Raw genomic sequence first — 18,384 nt, forward strand, 5'->3', positions numbered from 1 at the left:
CTGGGGGGGGGCAGGTCTTGGCTCCTGAGCGGGACCCCGGGACACAGGGCGGGCGAGAGAGCGGGTCTCGGTGCGCCGGGAGCTCACAGACCCGTAAAGACAAGCCATTGCCGTCAGTGCAGCAGATGCCTTGATGGATGAAAGGCAGGGTTTGGGGGCCGGGAGAGCCCCAGCTCGTCTCCCAGGGGTGGGGGAAGGCTGGGTGCGGAGGGGAGTCGGGAGAGGCCCCGCATAGGAAGCGAAGAGAAGGTAGGAGTGGCCTGGGAAGAGCAGTAAGGAGAGGCCCACGCAGGAAACCGCAGCGCAGGGCCGGGTTTGAGGAACTGAAAGGATTCGATGACTGGTCCTGGGGAAGAACCCGACCCTCCTCCTTGTGCCCTCACCACAACCCCATCTGTGTGCCTGGCTGCCTCCTCGCCAGCTGTGAGCTCCCTGCGGACCGAGACCTTGTCTCAGATATTTTTGGAATAAATATAAATAAACGGGGCTGTGGGGGTGTGTGGAGGACGGAGGAGGGGCTGAGGCTTAAGGGGTCACTTTGAGAGATTAGAACCTGGGGGGACTTTGTGAGGGAGGAAGATTTTAGGAATGTGGAAAAAGAAAGCATCCCAAAGACCTGGGGGTGCAGGTGTGGACCCAGAGAGAGAGAGAGAGAGAGAAAGAGAGAGAGAGGGAGAAGGAAGAGAAGGGTGCTAGCCCGTGAAGCAGAAATCCGGGATTGTGAAGGGCCCACCTTTTCTTCCTCCCCTCCATTCTCCTTCCCACCTCCCTAACCCCAGGCCACCCAGAAAGTTGGCTGTGAATCTGTTTCGTCCCAATTCACAGCCTACTGCAGGCCAGATGTCCCCTAAGCACTGGGAAGTGGGGGGCCGGAAGGGTTTAGAACACATAATCCTTCCCTTTGAGAGATGAAAGGTGAGATGCTTCTGAGCTGGGCCGACGTCACGGGCCGTCTCCCGGGATGCAGTCCAGCCTGTGCCTTCTCCCTCTCTCCCTTGAACGGACAGAGGGCTGCATGCTCTCCATTCCCTCTTCCTCCAGTGCTGACCGGGACCATTTGGGGGTTTCGCTTCCTCTTCTCTGTTCGCTATTTTATTCTGATACCAAAGAGGCCCGACTGTCTCTCATATTATTCTCAGAAGCTCTCTAAGGGAGGCATTCACAGACTCATAGAAGCGTAGGGCTGGCAAGGATCTTTGAGATCATTCTAGTGCAACCTTATTTTGTAGGTAACTGATAAAGATTCCTTGAAAAGATTTTTAGTCACAGGAAGGCTTGGCAAACTCCAACCCTGAGGCTCTTAATAGTGTATTTACTTTTATTTATCATTTTGTTATTAAATGCTGACCGTGTCTGGCCCACAAAGCCTGCCTCCAGCTCAGTAGCCTGAGTGGAACAGGCCGTGGCACAGAGAAAGGAGAACTTGCCCAGAAAAAGAGTACGCGCATGCCCACGAGTGTCTGGGGTGGGTGCCGTGAGTCTCCCCCAAGTCTGGATCCCCAGAGGGGGTCTTGAAGAGGTAAAGTTTGGAAGAGTTGAGAAGCAAGGTTTTGGGCGATGCGTACAAGAGAGGTAGGTTGATGGGTTCCATCCTTCTGGGCCTGGAATACTACGTGCTGAGGGCGTGGGAGAAGGGGGCAGAGGAGCCAGAAAAATGATGATCTTGCACAAAGTGCAGGGGGAAGGGAGCCCAGATGGTCCTGGATGGAGAGCCAGGGAAGTGAGTCGCCCTCAATTCATTGCGGACTCTGAGATCACCAGCTTCTATGTTGGAATTTTCGTGTGTACCAGTTCTCCAAGCCATCTAGTAATGTACATGTTACAGTTCCACCAAGCAAGCCTCCAGGGATGCATTTGTTGTGATGGTAATTGGTTCTCTACCTAACTCTACCTCAGTGTTATAACAATGCTGATGGCTTGCTTGTAGCCTTCAGACCCTGTTCTATTCAGAGGCATCAGAAGCTGCTCAACTACAAACACAGTCTCCCTCAGCAATACCTATCATGCATCCAACACATACAGAGTCCCAGACTAAAGGAACACAGAACAAATCCAGGACACGCACTCACTCTGGGTACTCCTGTGGTCTGATTAGAGAGACACGTGAAATGACCAAAGGCCCTCAGTGAGAGCATGGATCCTGCACAGTCCTGGGATGAAACCAAGAGCAGGTGGGGATTAGCCCTGGCTGGTGTGTGTTTGGAGGAGGGGGAGGGGTGGGAAGAATGGCTAAGTTGGTTGGAGTGTCATCCGTACACTGAAAGGTGGCGGGTTCGATTCCTAGTCAGGGCACATCCCTAGGTTGTGGGTTCAATTCCCGGTCAGGGTCCGTATGGGAGACAACCAATGGATGGTTCTCTCCCACATCCATGTTTCTCCCCCCCCCCCCCCCCCCCCTTCCTCTATGGATGAGAACTAAAAAAAAGAAAGAAAGAGCAGGTGGGAATCGTACAGAAAAGGATTCCTGGGGGAGGAGACTCATGGAGAAGTTGGGAGAATGGGTAGAAAATCCCCGAGGCCGCTGGAGGGCAATAAGCACTTCCTAAGGCTTAAGGCACTTCACACCTCAGTGGTACCCTTCCTTGTCAGTGAGAATTATTTGTTTATACTTCTTCCTGCTCCATTAGCCTGAGTCCCTGGAAGGGAGATGAAGCAATAGAAACAAGGCCTCTGGAGGGGACCGAGCAGAGTTAACTTTGGGGGAACAGAGAGCTGGTGGTGCACAACACATGGAATCCAGCGGTAAAACAGTCAGGGGAGACATGTAGGGGACAATTGGGGAAATTTGAATATGGACAAAGTATTAGATGACCTTGGAATTACTGTCATTTTTCCAAGTAATCAAAATTGTTCTGCGGTCAGGTAGGAGCAGGTCCTTTCTCTCAGGAGATGCCTGATAACATATTTAGGGGTGAGAGATGGTGATGTCTGCAACTTACTTTCAAAATGGCTTAGCAAAAACAGTGTATGCAACAAAAACACAATGTATAAAGGTGTGGGCAAAAGTAGGTTCACAGTTGTGAGCATGCAAAAACAGTTTATTCTTGTATTATTTCTGTGACACAACTGTAAACCTACTTTTGCTCACTCCGTAAATTGTGGAGCTATATTATCACATTGTTTCATGTTATGAATTGGAGAGAGCCGTCGGTAAATCATGAACCACTGTTGAATATGAACGGAAGGCATATGTTCATGGTACTCTTTCGGCTTTTCTATATGTTTGGAAATTTTAAAACTAAAATGATTGTGGGGGGCAGAGGAGCTGGGAGGAATGAAGTCAGTGGGATAAGGGCCAAGAGCGGACACGGGGCAGTGCCAACGCCTTCTCTGCCCCAGCCGGACTCACCCAGGCTGGGAGAGGCATTGACTTGAGTCTTTCTTGCTGGGAGCGGGCTCCCAAAGGACACGTGTACTCAGTCGGCTGTGCCGTGTCTCCCTCCCCAGTGTGCAAATACGTCGCCGTGGAGCTGAAGTCAGCCTTTGAGGAAACTGGCAAGACCAAGGAGGTCCTGGACACAGGCTACGGCATCCTGGACCGGAAGGCCTCCGGAGTCAAGTACACCAAGTCGTAAGTGAATGGGACCCCTGGCCCGGCCGGCTTTGTTCCCAGGCTTCAGCAGCCTGGAGTTCCCTTCCCCCTTCTAGCCGGGCAGACCCACCAGAGGGAGGCAGCTCTAACTGAGACCTAAATTCACCCATTGGTTCTACATCCCAACTAATTGGGTGGCTTTCCTAAATCCCTTAACTGCTCTGGCTTCACAGTCCTCATCTGTAAAAGCTAGACTGTCATTCCCAGGCTCTTGGATTTCATGGACCAAAGCAATTTAAAAATAATGGTAACACAAGATTACCAACATTTAATTTTGCCAGGTATAAATATCAAAAACAACCCCCAAAAAAAGGCATAAAACTTCCATCAGCTAATGATCTTCTTTTCAAAATTAAATATATATTTTTATTGATTTTTTACAGAGAGGAAGGGAGAGGGATAGAGAGTTAGAAAAATCGATGAGAGAAACATCGATCAGCTGCCTCCTGCACACCCCCTACTGGGGATGTGCCAGCAACCAAGTTACATGCTCTTGACCGGAATCGAACCTGGGACCCTTCAGTCTGCAGGCCGATGCTCTATCCACTGAGCCAAACCGGCTAGGGCCTTCTTTTAAAATTAAATATTTTAACATCAAAATGTTATACATTTTGCTTTATTTAAAAAAACCTACGGCATCATTGAGCTTTATAAAAAAAAAAAAAATTCCTTCCCGTAGAGCTGTTAAAGTTTTGTCTCTCTGGTCTGTGTTCCAGCATTTCAGAGCACCCAGACCAGATGACCTATCTCCCTTCCAGCTCTGACTTCCCGTTGGTGAGATGCGCAGGCGTTGGGGTAGCAGGGCTGTGGGACGGACCACTGACCCACCGGGGCTGGGAGGGGGGCTCAGCCCCCCTCGTGCTGCTGTCTCCACAGGGACTTACGGTTAATCGAAGTCACCGAGACCATTTGCAAGAGGCTCCTGGACTACAGCCTGCACAAGGAGCGGACCGGCAGCAACCGGTTTGCCAAGGTGGGACTGTGCTTGTCCTTGTTCCCTGCTGGGGTGGGGCCTGCATGTGGCTGAGTGTCTGTGCGGTGGGTGTGATTTGATGACCCTGCCCTGGAGCTTCCCCCCATGGCCTCTTCCCACTCTTGTGGATGGCTGTTTGCTCTCCTCCGGTCCTGGGTGGCCTGACTTTTCCTGGGCAACAGGCACGTCCATGATGGCGGGCCTGCCCGTCAGGATCCGGCCTCAGTCCAGACTGGCGGAAATGCTCCAGAGTGCAGCCCCCGGGGGCCTAAAGCCCTAGTGCTAGGGGAAGTCGGGAAATCAGGGTTCAGAGAAGAGCCCAGAGACTCTTGGTGGTGATTACCCTGGCCCTCCTCTGGGACCACAGGGCACATACCTCAGCCTCCGTCAGGTGCCTCTGTGACATCTACGGCACTTACTACACCACCAATGCTCCCCCCCCGCCCCCCCCCGAGAAGGAGGTTTTTACAGCAAGGCCCACATTTCTTTGTCTACGTCTTCAGCGCCTGGCATATCGCTTCACCCAAGTCCCCTCCTAGCAAAGGAGATCAGCGCGAATTGGGCCCTGGCTGGTGTGGCACAGTTGGTGGGGCGTCGTCCCGTCCACCAAAGGGTCTCGGGTTGATTCCCACTCAGGGCACATGCCCAGGTTGCAGGCTCCCTCCCCGGTGGAGGGTATGCAGGAGGCAGCGTATTGATGTTGTGCTCTCACTTCGATGTTTCTCTCACTTCCTCTCTCAAAATCAATAAACTATTTAAAAATAAAATTTGTATGAATTTTGTACCCTAGTTGAGAATACATTCATGTTTGCTTTAATGTAAGAATATTGCTGAAACCGGTTTGGCTCACTTGATAGAGCGTCGGCCTGCGGACTGAAGGGTCCCAGGTTCGATTCCGGTCAAGGGCATGTGCCTGGGTTGCGGGCACTTCCCCAGTGGGGGATGTGCAGGAGGCAGCTGGTCGATGTTTCTCTCTCATTGATGTTTCTAGCTCTCTATCTCTCTCCCTTCCTCTCTGTAAAAAATCAATAAAACATATTTTTAAAAAGAATATTAAAAGTTATTTTTCATAACAAGAAAATTATAAACAACTTAACCATCCATCAGACAGGGCGTGGCTAAATAGATCGATTCAGTGGCCTGTTATACACCTGAAAAACAAAGAATGAGGTGGCTCTGCAAGGACTGAGCTAAAATCTCCTCCAACGTGTGTCACTAAATAAAAAAGTCAGAATAGTGTGCGAGATACACATTGCTGCTGTGTACAAAGTGTGGGTGGGCGAGGAGGATGTAGTTGTCTGTTTGCATGTGTTTGTGTGCATTATCTCTGGGAAGGTAGTTTGCGGTCTCCGGGGAGAAGCCTAGGTAGCTGGCAGAAATGGAACAGAGTCGTTCCTGCCTTGCCCCTGCCCTCTCCCCGCGAGGAAAGACACAAGCCCTAGGAAGAACCCCGCAGGGAGCGGGCCTGGGGGTGGGGCGTGCGTGAGCCCAGCCACAGTGCAGGGGGAGCCAAGGCAAACGGATCCTGGAAAAGGAGTGTCCATTCAGAGGGCCTGAGGGCAACAGCAGCCCTGTTGGAAAGGATAAGGCGTGGGGAGGCAGGACAGGGCGTGCGTGGGCGCGTGCATGTGTAGGGGAGAGGAGGGTGCGGTCAAGTGTGGGGAACCTTAGAGGTCTTGGCTCCTCAGAGCTGAGCTGGTCCTTGGGCCTGCAGCAGCCCTGCTGAGGGGGGCAGGAGGCAGGGAAGGGACCCCCTCTCATGTCCGGTCGCCTCTTCCAGGGCATGTCAGAGACTTTTGAGACGCTACACAACCTGGTACACAAAGGGGTGAAGGTGGTGATGGACATCCCCTACGAGCTGTGGAACGAGACCTCTGCAGAGGTGGCGGACCTCAAGAAGCAGGTAGGCCCTTCGGCCCGCGGCGGCTGCTGCGCCCCCGGGGGCGGGGACGGCTCTGCTGCGGAGGAAGGCCAGGAGCCGAGGGACCTGGGTCCTCTCACCTCTGGCTGCAGTTGGCTCAGGAGAACCTGGCCGCCGCCTGTCTTGTGTGTGCTGAGGCTCCGCTGAGCGCCTCTGAAGGGAGCCAGTGCTGGGGCCTCGCCAACGCGAGGTTGTGATTAACAGTGCGACGTGCTGGTGGAGGAGTTTGAGGAGGTGATCGAGGACTGGTACCGGAACCACCAGGAGCAGGACCTGACGCAGTTCCTCTGCGCCAACCACGTGCTGAAGGGCAAGGACACCAGTGAGTCGGAGGGAGGGAGGAGGCAGGGCGGTTGGCCCTCGATTGCATTGTCTGCTCCCCCGCAGGGGAGGTGGGCAGGGGGACGGAGAAGAAATAAGAAAGAGAGGGTGTTGTCCTGCCTGCGTGGCTCTGTTGGCTGGGCGTCGTCCCGTACACCGAAATGGTGGGTTCAATTCCCCATCAGGGCACATACCCAGGTTGCAGATTCAATCCCCCGGGGTGAGTATAGGAGGCAGCCAATCGATGTCTCTCTCCCCTTCCTCCCCTGCCCCCCACCCTGAAATCAATTTAAAAACTTAAATCACTGCCCCCAGGGAGCTTGACGTGACAGGTGGGTGAGAGGCACCAAGCCAGGTGCAGAACAACACGCAGAGAACTCGGGTGCCCCCACAGGGCCTGGGCCACAGTGAGGTGGGATAGGGGCCTGGGTGTCAGGCAGCCATTCCCGCTGCCACTCCAGGCGGCTCCCCGAGCAGGGCTCCTCGCCCAGCAAACCAGTCTCTCCTCCTCACCGCAGGTTGCCTAGCAGAGCAGTGGTCCGGCAAGAAGGGGGACACGGCCGCGCTGGGAGGGAAGAAGTCCAAGAAGAAGAGCAGCCGGGCCAAGGCACCCGGTGGCAGCGGCAGCAAACAGAGGAAGGAGCTGGGAGACCCCGGCCCTGAGGAGGACGAGGGCATCCAGCAGGCATCTCCCCTCACACACAGCCCCCCTGATGAGCTTTGAGCCTGACCTGGCAGCCCCTGAACCCAGACTCCTGACATGGAGGTGGAAGAATCTGGGGCCCGGCTCTGGCAGGCAAACGCATCTCTCCCGGCCCCGGGTCCTCCCGGCCTCGCTGGGTCCTCTTCCTGGGGGGGAGAGGCACAGCTCCGGGAAGAACTCAGATGGCTACCAGCTCACACTGGCCTTTTCCCGCTGCCACGCGTTTCTCTCCTGGCAAGGCTTCAGGCGGGCCGTGCGGGGTCGGGACTGCCGAGAACTCAGGGCGGCAGGTGTCGCTGGGCCCCAGGACTGGAGCCCTCTGGACCCTGTGGGGCGGGCACGCCTGCCCCCACCGGAAAGCAAGACTGCAGGCCCCACCCCCTCCTTTCTCATCCTCCTGTGGACACCTTGTGCTCTGCCTGGCCCTCCCCAGGGTTCACAGAGTAAAAACCTTTTGGCCTTTTTTCTGATTGCTGAGTCACCTTCAGCCCCTCAGAGGGGCCTCGAGCCCCTTGCTGCTCTTCCCTGCCCTTGCCATTCCAACCCTAGGGGCTGAGGATGGGGAGGGCCTGGGCCATTTTGGGGTAAAGGGCAGGCGTGGGGTGAGGCCCAGCACAGTGCCTGGCCCCTCCCTCAGGCCAGGAGGGGCCTCATTTCTGCCCTGAGCACCTGGCTGCCTTCATTCCCACCTCCATGTGGCCCTGCCTGTTGGTCTTGAACCTTGTTCCCTGATTGATCACTCTTGCTCTAGCTGTTGTCCCTGGAGCCTAAGGGGGAGGACACCCCAGTCCCTCGAGGACAGCTGGTTACACCATGTCCTCTGGGAGCAGGGAAGGCTGGCCTCTGGGGGGATGGGGTGGAGGCACTGCCCAGCCTGTCCTGAGGGCAGGGATCGGGCGGTGGCAGTAGTGATGACAACAGCACTGCAGAGTGCTTCGCTTTCCCACCTGTGGACTGGGTGCTGTTACCCCATTTTGTAGCAAAGGAAACAGGCTCAGGTCAGGGGACATGCCCCAAGTCCTCCTGTTCGGTGTACAGCTGGCACTCAGACCCTGGTTTCCAGACTGCAAGCCCAGCATTGTCTCCACTACCCCACAGCCGCCAGGGCGCCACCCCCAGTGCCTGGCACTGTGATTCACATTGAACTGGTTTGGTTGGGTTTCTTGGCCGTAACCTACCTCCACCAACAAGCCTCTTTTAAAAGGAAAATAGGAAGCAGCTGTTGCTTCTTAGAAGGAGAGAATGGTGGGAGGACCCACCAGCACTGGGCCCCCACCAAGCCCCCTGTGAGCACCCACACGGAGACCCTCACTCCCCTGGGCCGGGCCCAGCGGGCAGGAGGGGATGCACTGCTGAGGTGCCCAGATTCTTCATCTTCTGGTGAAGAGGCTCCGGGGATGAGGGGTCCCCTCAGCCTGGGCTCAGCCTCCTCCCCCAGCTGGGGCAGCCAAGGCCATGGAGAGTGGGACAAACTGGGATCTTATTCCCTCTGGTCAGTGAGGCCTTGAAGGACGGTATTTTTGGGTTTGTCCCCCACTGCCCCACTTCCAGGGCTGATCACTGCTCCTGTTAAAAGGGCTGGGGGATTCCAGCGTAGACTGAAGTTCGTTCTAGCCTCAACTTTGTTCTGCGCACAGGAAATGACGGGTTGGGGTTGGGGACTGGAACCAGGGCTGGAAAACCATTTGCAAACCCCTGGGCTGTCACTAATCCAAACCCACAACCTTCAGTGCCTGGCTTACGTCTGTCCCCAAAGCTTTATTGATCCTTCAGGTAGGATGAGGCAAAGATGTACCCTCTTACCAGGGTGGTGGCCCAGTGGCCCAATCCCAGGCCAGGCCCAGGCCAGAGGGCAGACAGCTGACTACTTTGCTCTTTGACCTGTGGCTGTCCCATGAGAGCCCTCTCCTCCCCCTGCCCCCACAGGGCAGGCATGCTGCACACTCACCAGCACTCCAGCAGACAGCTTCTCCCCAGGCCCATCCTGGAAAACGCAGAAGGCTGCCCTGGCCAGGTAGCTCAGATACACCAAGGTTGCGGGTTCAATACCCAGTCAGGGCACATACCAGAAGCAAACAATGAATGCATAAATAAGTGGAACAACAAATTGGTGTTTTCCTCTCTGACTCTAAAATCTATTTTTAAATGGGAGGGGAGGGGGAGTCAGAAAGTAAGCTCCAGCTTCCCTGGTTGTTTCTCCTCTCCCCACCACATACAGCCTTTTTGACCTTAAATGTTGCCTCCCACTTTTTCACACCCCTTCCCTCCATTAGTGAAGGGACTGAGTTCAAGTTAGCCTGATTTCAGCCCCCTGTTAGAATAGGGTTTCCTACACTCACCTGGACGTGAAAGTCACCTGAAATGCTTGTTAAATGTACAGATGTCTGGGCCCACTTCCGATTTGCTGGGTTGAAGACCTAGGAGCCTGCGTGCCGAGGCCAGCTGGAACCCACTTCACCAGGAGACTTCCATCACCCAGAATCACAAACGCTGATGGACAAAGCGTCAGGCCAGTTTGTTCCAACTCAATGATTAAAGAACCATAGGCCCAGCTAGTCCAGTCTCAGGGGTGGGCCCCAGAAAATGATAGTAAATACACAAACCCATGCATGGCAGCCCCTTATGGAGCCCTTGTGCAGTGCACAACCTACTCAGGTGTTCACAGCAGCTCTACATCACTTAGTTTGCAAGTGCTAACAAAATTCCTCTTACTTTTTTATGTTAGAAAAAGAAAGCACATTTTTCACGACAGAGGCATGAGCCATGTGTAATCGGTTTACGGAAGAGCTCTGAATTAAGCAGAGCCAGCTGAATCGCTCCTGAACATCCCCCGATGGCCTAGTTTGCTTTAGTAAGGGGTTTTACTGTATTAATAATAGTAGCCACTTTCTGTGAGTGCTATGTGGCAAGCACACAGCTCTGCATGCTTCACTTAACTCATTTAATTAAGCTGTGGTCACAAGGCCACACATTTTTTAAACCATTGAAGTAAATTATACATACAGAAAAGTGCACATAAGTGTATACACCTCAGTGAATTTTTAAAAACACCACCCAAGTCACCATTATTACCATCACCCCAGAAACATCACACCCCCCCTCCCCACACACACACACACACCACAAAAAGAACAAGGATTTTTGTCTATTCCCTGTTGTATCCCAATACTTAGTACAGTGCCTGGCACAGAGTAGATGCTTAAATATCTGTTAGCCCTAGCCGGCTTGGCTCAGTGGATGGAGCGTCAGCCTGCGGACTGAAGGGTCCCAGGTTCGATTCCGGCCAAGGGCACATGCCTCGGTTGCGGGCTCGTTCCCCAGTAGGGGGTGTGCAGGAGGCAGCCGGTCAATGATTCTCTCTCATTACTGATGTTTCTATCTCTCTCTCCTTCTCCCTTCCTCTCTGAAATCAATAAAGAAATATATTAATAAATAAATAAATAAATATCTGTTAAATTAAGTGTAGAAAGGTAAAGTAATTAGCCCACAGTCACACATTTAGTAAGTGGCCTAACCAGGGTGAGCCCAGGTGGGATGGCTTCAGTGTCCTGGGGCACAGCCATTACACCATAGCCCCCTGCAGCTATAGTTTGTTTGCACAGCATCTTCCCCTTATATAGATTTCTTCTAAAAGGCAGACCTGCTGCTCTCTGCTAGTCTGTTTTTGTCTTCAGATTTTAATGTTGGGAATGCAAGACCAAGTTAACCTTCAAGTCTTTCTCTCATCAAAGTTTATATTTGTGTATAGCTTAGAGCAGGGGTGGGCAAACTTTTTGACTTGAAGGCCACACTGGGTTCTTAAACTGGACCGGAGGGCCGGAACAAAAGCATGGAGTGCTTGTGTGAACTAATATAAATTCAAAGTAAACATCATTACATAAAAGGGTACGGTCTTTTTTTTTTTTTTTAGTTTTATTCATTTCAAATAGGACGGATCTGGCCCGTGGGCCGTAGTTTGCCCACGGCTGGCTTAGAGCCATTTGATCCTTAAGCTGCCCCCCAGGGCTGGCTTTCCTCTCTTTACAATTTGAGAGGAATCCAGTTTTATTCATTCTTTCTCTAAAATTGCACCCTCTGTCTTTAAGGCTGTACAGGCCAACAGAACTTAAAATTCCATAAATGACTGTGATTGTGGATAGGGAGGTGTTGCTGCAGAGTAGAAGCAGGCTGACTCCACCACCAGTTTCGGAAGAGGACAACGTCTGTCATTACCCTCCACGCGCAAATATAAGGTTTAGTACATCCTGATACGCCAAGGTTGCAGATTCAATCCCTGGTCAGGGCACATACAAGATCAACCAATGAATGCATAAACAAGTGGAACAAATAGATGGTTTTTTTTTCTCCTCTCTAAAAATAAATTAAAAACAAGTAAAAAACAAAACAAAACATGTATTTTGTTAGGAAGTACTTACCAAAGTGGTCTTGGCATTTTACTGTCCGACTCATTGAGATGTGATGGCAGGTGCTGTCACCTGTTTCATGAGCGATGCTTAGCCTGTGACCAAAGTTCAAATAGTGGGTCATTTTCATGTGGAAAAACAGCCCAGAGAGCAGATGGGCATATACCTATGAGATATTACTGAGATTAGCACACCTTAAAACTGCTTTTAACAAAGCGTGAAATGGTCAAAGAGAACCTCTCTTCATATACATCAATGGAATTCTCAGATGCACAAAGCTTTATAGAATGTAGACACCACTAATTAGTGTACAATCCAATGATACAGGGACCAACTTTACACTCACTTAACAAAACTTTATTAAAGCAGAGTCTTATTTGGTATATTAAAAAGTCCAAAAAAGGATCCTGCAATAAATCTGCTAGCAGAGTCCATGGGGGTGGGTGGCTACCTGCCCCTCCCACAGTATCCCAGTATTCAAGCTGGGCAGGCAGTCAGCAGAAAAGTTCTTTTCAGCAGCTTGGTCTGGAGTTCCAAGTCCATCCTCTGAAAAATGAATTTCTACCAGTTGTGAATTAAAAACAGCCAGATGTCTTCCACTTGTAGTTATAATTCACTATTCTAGGATTTTAATGTGTCCTCAAATAGGAATTGACTTGAATTATGTCCAATGGCAGCAACAGTCCCAAAATAAGTCTTTCTGTGTGTGTTCCTTTTATTGGTTCCAGACAATTTTGTAATGGGAAGGGATGGAGCCAACAGGGGTGGGTGGGTTCCCTCACATGCCCAAAACATGGCTAACATCTCAAGGTCTGTCCAAGAGACGATGCATTCCTCCAGAGATGACACAGCCTTACACTTGGTACCAAGGTGGGAAATAGCATGAGCTTTGGACCTAGAGGTCCGACCGGAAGGGCTGGTGGTTGGGGGACAGGAGAGAAACTGAGTCCCTCAGCTGAAACCCTGGCTGGTCCCACGGGCCTCCAAGACATTAATTTTTGTCCAGCTGTGCTCTGGTTGATGACAAGGCCTCCTGCCCCAAACACGAGCTGAAGCTGGACAAATGACCCTTGTCCTGGAAAAGGGCCTCAGTTGCTGCTGCTGCTGCTGTCCTCACTATCCGAATACGCACCCAGCTGGCTCAGAGAGGAGCTGCCGGGCGTCCTGGGTGCAGGATCTGCGGCTTTCCCGTTCTTCACATTGCCCGGTGTGGGTGCCGGCTGGCCCTGTGGGGTGCTGCGATCCAGGCCTGTTTTCTTCACCACCACGAGGCCTGAGAGCTGGGGCTTGCTGCCAAGGGTGCCCACACTCCGCTCCCAGCTCTCCATCTTCCTCTTCGCCTTCGGGCCTTCGTCCAGGATGGCTGTGGGGTTAGGGTTGGGGCTGGGGTTGGGCAGGACGGCCGGCTGGGGCGGGGCAGGAGCAGCATCCTCTTCCGAATCGGAGTCCTCCAGCAGTCTTCGTTTCCTGGCTTCTTCCACCAAGGCTGCCGTCTCCCTCTCATCCTCCTCCTGCTCCTGCTTCAGTCGCTCCTCCTCGGACAGGCGGTGCTGCCGCAGCATGGCCTCAAAGTCCACGTGGGCCTGCCGCTGGTTCAGGTCCTTGAGCTCCTGCAGATTCTCCAGCACCTCCATCTCCAGCTTGGAGTCCTTGGTTCGGTTCTCCAGCACCTTCATGGGATTGTTCAGCTCCTCGTCCTCCCGCTCCTTCTGCACTCGCTTCTCCTCCTCCTCCAGGAGCTTCTCGGCCTGAAAGTTGCGCGTGGCTCCGTGCTCCATCGTGTAGTCGGTGTTTTCGGGGTCTGTCTTGAAGGTGATCTCTGCCAGGCAGCGCGTGCACTTGATGTAGAAGCGGAAGATGGGCAGGCCCAGGTAGACCTCGTTCTGCACCGTCTCCTTGCGCGCGTTGAACTTCTTACCCTTGTAGATGTATTCTCCGCACGTCTTACACCTCATATTGAAGGGGGCCATCAGCCGCACCACGTACTGCCGATCTTTGGGGAGCTTGAGCTTCGGGATCTTTGACGGGTCAAAGTCGGGGGGATAATACTTGTTCAAAACTTTTCGCTCCGACATTTTCGCCTCCTATTCTTCTCACTAGCACGGAAGAACTGTTTAGGACCGGTGTTTACCGAACTTCCGCTACACTTCCGTCGACGTCACTCTTTCTGCCTCTATGATTGGCTGCAGCATTCGCCTCTTGCCTTTTTCATTGGCTCCAACCCCCGTCTGTCAGGGTCCGAATCCTTCTGTCTATCTTCCCGAGTTGCAACCTCTATAGCGCGCAACAAAGGTTCCGGCGGTGGTCTGGACTCGGGGAAGTTACGGGGAGGCACTGCGCTAGTTAAAATGTTGGCGTGATGGTTCCCATCTCTTATTCACCAAACACAGCGCTCGGTGTTGAGTGCTTACCCCGTGTGCTGGCCTCTGGAAGCCCACACGTTCCATGTCCCAGCGCCCACGTGGGCACTGGGGACAGTTCCCACGGGCTACACAGGTCGCGACAAAGGAGCACCCGGGACACCCCGCCCTGAGTTTAGCTTGAGTCCCAGGCCGACGCGAAGACAAGCTTCCAAACCTACCTCCCCTGACACTCACACTAGCTGCCGAATGTCCCCACTGCCCTCCTGCGTTTTCCCTTTGAAGAGAGCGTCTTCCCCCGGCTGCCTCCTTTCCCATTTTCCCCCCCAAATTGTGGTAAATTGGTTTTTAACATTGTGTAAGTTTCACATGTGTAACTTTATAGTTCAACATGGGTATGTACTACAACTTGATCACCACCAAAAGTTTAGTTTCCATCCATCACCACAAAATTGACACCCCCCTGACCCATTTCGCCAACCCCCTTTTCCTCTGGTAACCACCAATCTGTTTTCCATATCTATGAGTTGGTTTTGTTTGTCCTTTTTAAAAAAATATATTTCACATATGAGTGAAATCGTGTTATTTTTCTTCGTCTGACTTATTTCACTTAACATAATATCTTCAAGGCCCATCCATGTAGCCCCAAATGGCAAGATTTAATTCTTTTAAATGTTTTGTGGCTGATGAGTATTCCATTGTGTACATATGTCACATCTTCTTTATCCATTCATCTGACAATAGACACTTAGGTCGTTTCCATACCTTGGATATTGTAAATAGTGCTGCAGTGAACACAGAGGTACATATATCTTTTTAATAAATGTTTTTGTTTTCTTTGAATAAATACCCAGAAGTGGAATGGCTGCATCATAGAGTAAAGAGTTGTGGTGGTGGGTGTTTTTTAAACATGAAGAATTTTAGGCCCTAGCCGGTTTTGCTCAGTGGTCCCAGGTTTGATTCCAGTCGAGGGCACATATCCAGGTTGTGGGCTTGATCCCGCCCGCCCTCCGCACCCTTCACAGTGGGGGACATGAAGGAGGCAGCCGATCAATGATTCTCTCTCATCATTGATGTTTCTATCTCTCTAGCTCTCTCCCTTCCTCCCTGAAATCAATAAAAATATATTTTTAAAAAATAATTTTAGTCTTTTCAGCCAATTCCAAATAATAAACATTGCATATGTAAAATATTACCTGTTTTTAAAAATTTGTTTGAGAGAGAGAAAGAGAGAGGAAGGGCAAAAGAAGGAGAGAAACATCGATTTGTTGCTCCACTTACTTATGCATTCATTGGTTGAATCTTTTATGTACCCTGACCAGGGATCAAACCTGCAACCTTGACTTATTGGGCCGATGCTCTAGTCAACTGAATTACCCAGTCAGAGCTTAAAATAATTTTTGTTAAGTCAAAATAAATTTATATTCTGTGACATTTTGTTCCATGCTGCAGGACCTCAGATTTGGGTTACCTAAAATTCACAGAGACTAACCGGGGGAAGAGGGGGAGGAGGGGGAAAGACAGCTACAATATATGTCCATGGTCAGAGGACATGGACAATTTAAAGATAAAGGACTGCAATTATTTGGTACATTTGGTAGTAATTAAAGAAGATTAAAAACAATCAGATATGATTTTCTACCTAATGGAATATTTTTCTTTTTATTTTTTTTCTACCTAACGGAATATTAAAGAATAACATCTTCATGTAAAGAGCTGAAACAAACATTTGTTTTGGGGACAGTATCAATTAATAGAAAAATTCTGCCCTAACCGGTTTGGCTCAGTGGATAGAGCGTCGGCCTGTGGACTGAAGGGTCCCAGGCTCGATTCCATCAAGGGCATGTACCTCCCCAGTGGGAGGTGTGCAGGAGGCAGCTGATCGATGTTTCTCTCTCATCGATGTTTCTAACTCTCTATCCCTCTCCCTTCCTCTCTGTAAAAAATCAATAAAATATATTTTTAAAAAATACAAACAGCATATTTCACAGAGCTAGAATAAATATTCCAAAAATTTATATGAAATTTAAAAAGGCCTGAGCTCAAGCTGGTTTGGCTTAGCGGATAGAGCATCAGCCTACAGACTGAAGGGTCCCAGGTTTGATTCCTGTCAAGAGCAAATACCTCAGTTGCAGGCTCCTCTTCGCCCCGGGCCCTGGTCAGGGCACACGCACGAGGCAACCAATTGATGTGTTTCTCACGTTGATGTTTCTCTCTGTCTTTCCCTCTCTTCCACTCTCTCTAAAAATCAATGAAAAAATCTTCTAGGTGAGGATTTAAAAATATATATAAAATAAAATACAAAAAGACCTCAAATAGGTGCAGTAATTTTGAGAAAAACAAAGTTGGAGGAATCACAATATCAGATTTCAAGTTAGACTACAAAGCCACCATAATCAAAACAGCCTGGTATTGGCACAAGAACAGGTGTATAGATCAATGGGACAGAAAGAGAACCCAGAAATTGACCCAAGCCATTCTGCTCAATTAATTTGACAAAGGAGGCAAGAGCATACAATGGAGTCAAGAGAGTCTCTTCAATAAATGGCGTTGCCTAGTGGAAATGTAGAAGAGTCCTAATTAATTGGTATAATTTCACAAGCCAAAATGGTACTCCTTGGAGAGTCAAAGATATTCTGCTTATAAGTCTAAACTAGAGGACGTTTCCTTCATATTTGCTTCTAATTCTTTGTAGTGCTTTGAATTGTTTATTTTACTAGAAATGCAATGAAGTATTGTTTATTCCACTGAAGTGACTTGAAATGACCTCCTGTGCCGGGGTCCAACCCCAGCAGATACAGGGGTCCCCAAAGGTGTAGACTGAGTTGGCGAAGAAGGAATGACACGGAGACAGCGTTCAAACACACAGCGCTAAGGGGAGCAAACATATTAAGAACAGTATGCTATATACGCCAGGTCCCTTGAAACATATGCTGTGCAGATGTTTCTTTCCTGCAGCGACTGTGTCGAGCAGCAAGGATGGACCGGCTTCCGGCACTCCTGTACTTTGGGTGCAAGTTGATGATGAAAAAAAAAACCCACAAAATAAAACAAAACACAGAGTTTGCCACACCAGTGTCTGCATTATAGGCCACTAGATAGTAAACTCTGGGAAGTTTGTAGAATTCCTCCGGTCAGCTGCTGTACCCCTGTGCCTTACAGGTCCTTTGTAGACTCGCCTTATGATTTGCACGAAAGGCTGGGAGGAGGGGAAGCAGCCATGTCCTGGTGAACATATGCAAATGCAAAGGTTCCAAGGCACAATGCAAGCAAGCATGTGCTCTGTATGTCAGAGCCCGGTTCTGCACTATGAGCCGTTTCCATAATTGTCCAGTTCCTGCCATCTTTCAGACTTATAATCTGCTCTAGATACTTAGTTTGAAACCCTAGGTTGTGAAATGTATTCGTTTCCTGCCATCATTACTGTAAAATCTTCTTGTTCATGAACAATGGATTTGTCCTTTAATTTTTTTTTTGAATTGTTGAAGGTTGTCTTTGAGTGTAAGATCCACCTTACCAGAAAAGGAGACTTTGTAATGTTAAAAAAAAAAAAGTCCTCATTCAATAAAAGTTGAAAAAAAATAAATGGTGTTGGTAAAATTGGACAGATACATGCAAAAAAAAAAATGAAACTAGACCACCAACTTACACCATACAAAAAAATAAACTCAAAATGGATAAAGGACTTAAATGTAAGACAGGAAACGATAAAAAACTTAGAGGAATCCACAGGCAGACAAATATCAGACATAGGCCAATATCTTCACCAATACAGTTTCTAGGGCAATGGAAACTAAAGAGAAAATAAAAAAATGGGACTACATCAAAACACAAAGCTTCTGCACAGCAAAAGAAACCATCAACAAAACAACAAGAAAGCCCACTACATGGGAGACCATATTTGCCAATGTTATCTTCGATAAGGATTTAATCTCCAACAATTACAGGGAACTCATACAACTTAACAAAGGAAGACAAACAACCCAATCAAAAAATGGGCAATGAACCTAAATAGATACGTTTCAGAAGAGGACATGCAGAAGGCCAAGAGACATATAAACATGCTCAAAGTCACTAATCATCCAAGAGATGCACATCAAAACAACAATGA

General features: G+C 50.1%; 2 protein-coding genes across 2 annotated transcripts; one reads left to right on the top strand and one right to left on the bottom strand.

Annotated features, from left to right (window-relative positions):
- Positions 1–1,557: 1,557 nt before the first annotated feature.
- Positions 1,558–7,975, top strand: CNPY3 (canopy FGF signaling regulator 3). Its single transcript, XM_015572156.1, has 6 exons — positions 1,558–1,572; positions 3,285–3,571; positions 4,469–4,565; positions 6,346–6,468; positions 6,691–6,808; positions 7,326–7,975. Exons 1-6 carry the CDS (start codon positions 1,558–1,560, stop codon positions 7,529–7,531), a joined length of 846 nt encoding a protein of 281 aa, XP_015427642.1. The 3' UTR covers positions 7,532–7,975.
- A 4,273-nt stretch (positions 7,976–12,248) lies between these two features.
- On the bottom strand, positions 12,249–14,078 carry CCDC94 (coiled-coil domain containing 94). The gene has a single exon (XM_006776347.2). It carries the CDS (start codon positions 13,986–13,988, stop codon positions 13,002–13,004), a length of 987 nt encoding a protein of 328 aa, XP_006776410.1. The 5' UTR covers positions 13,989–14,078; the 3' UTR covers positions 12,249–13,001.
- Positions 14,079–18,384: the final 4,306 nt, after the last annotated feature.

This window comes from Myotis davidii, unplaced genomic scaffold, assembly GCF_000327345.1.
Source record: "Myotis davidii unplaced genomic scaffold, ASM32734v1 scaffold167, whole genome shotgun sequence".
In the NCBI taxonomy this organism is placed as follows: Eukaryota; Metazoa; Chordata; class Mammalia; order Chiroptera; family Vespertilionidae; genus Myotis; species Myotis davidii.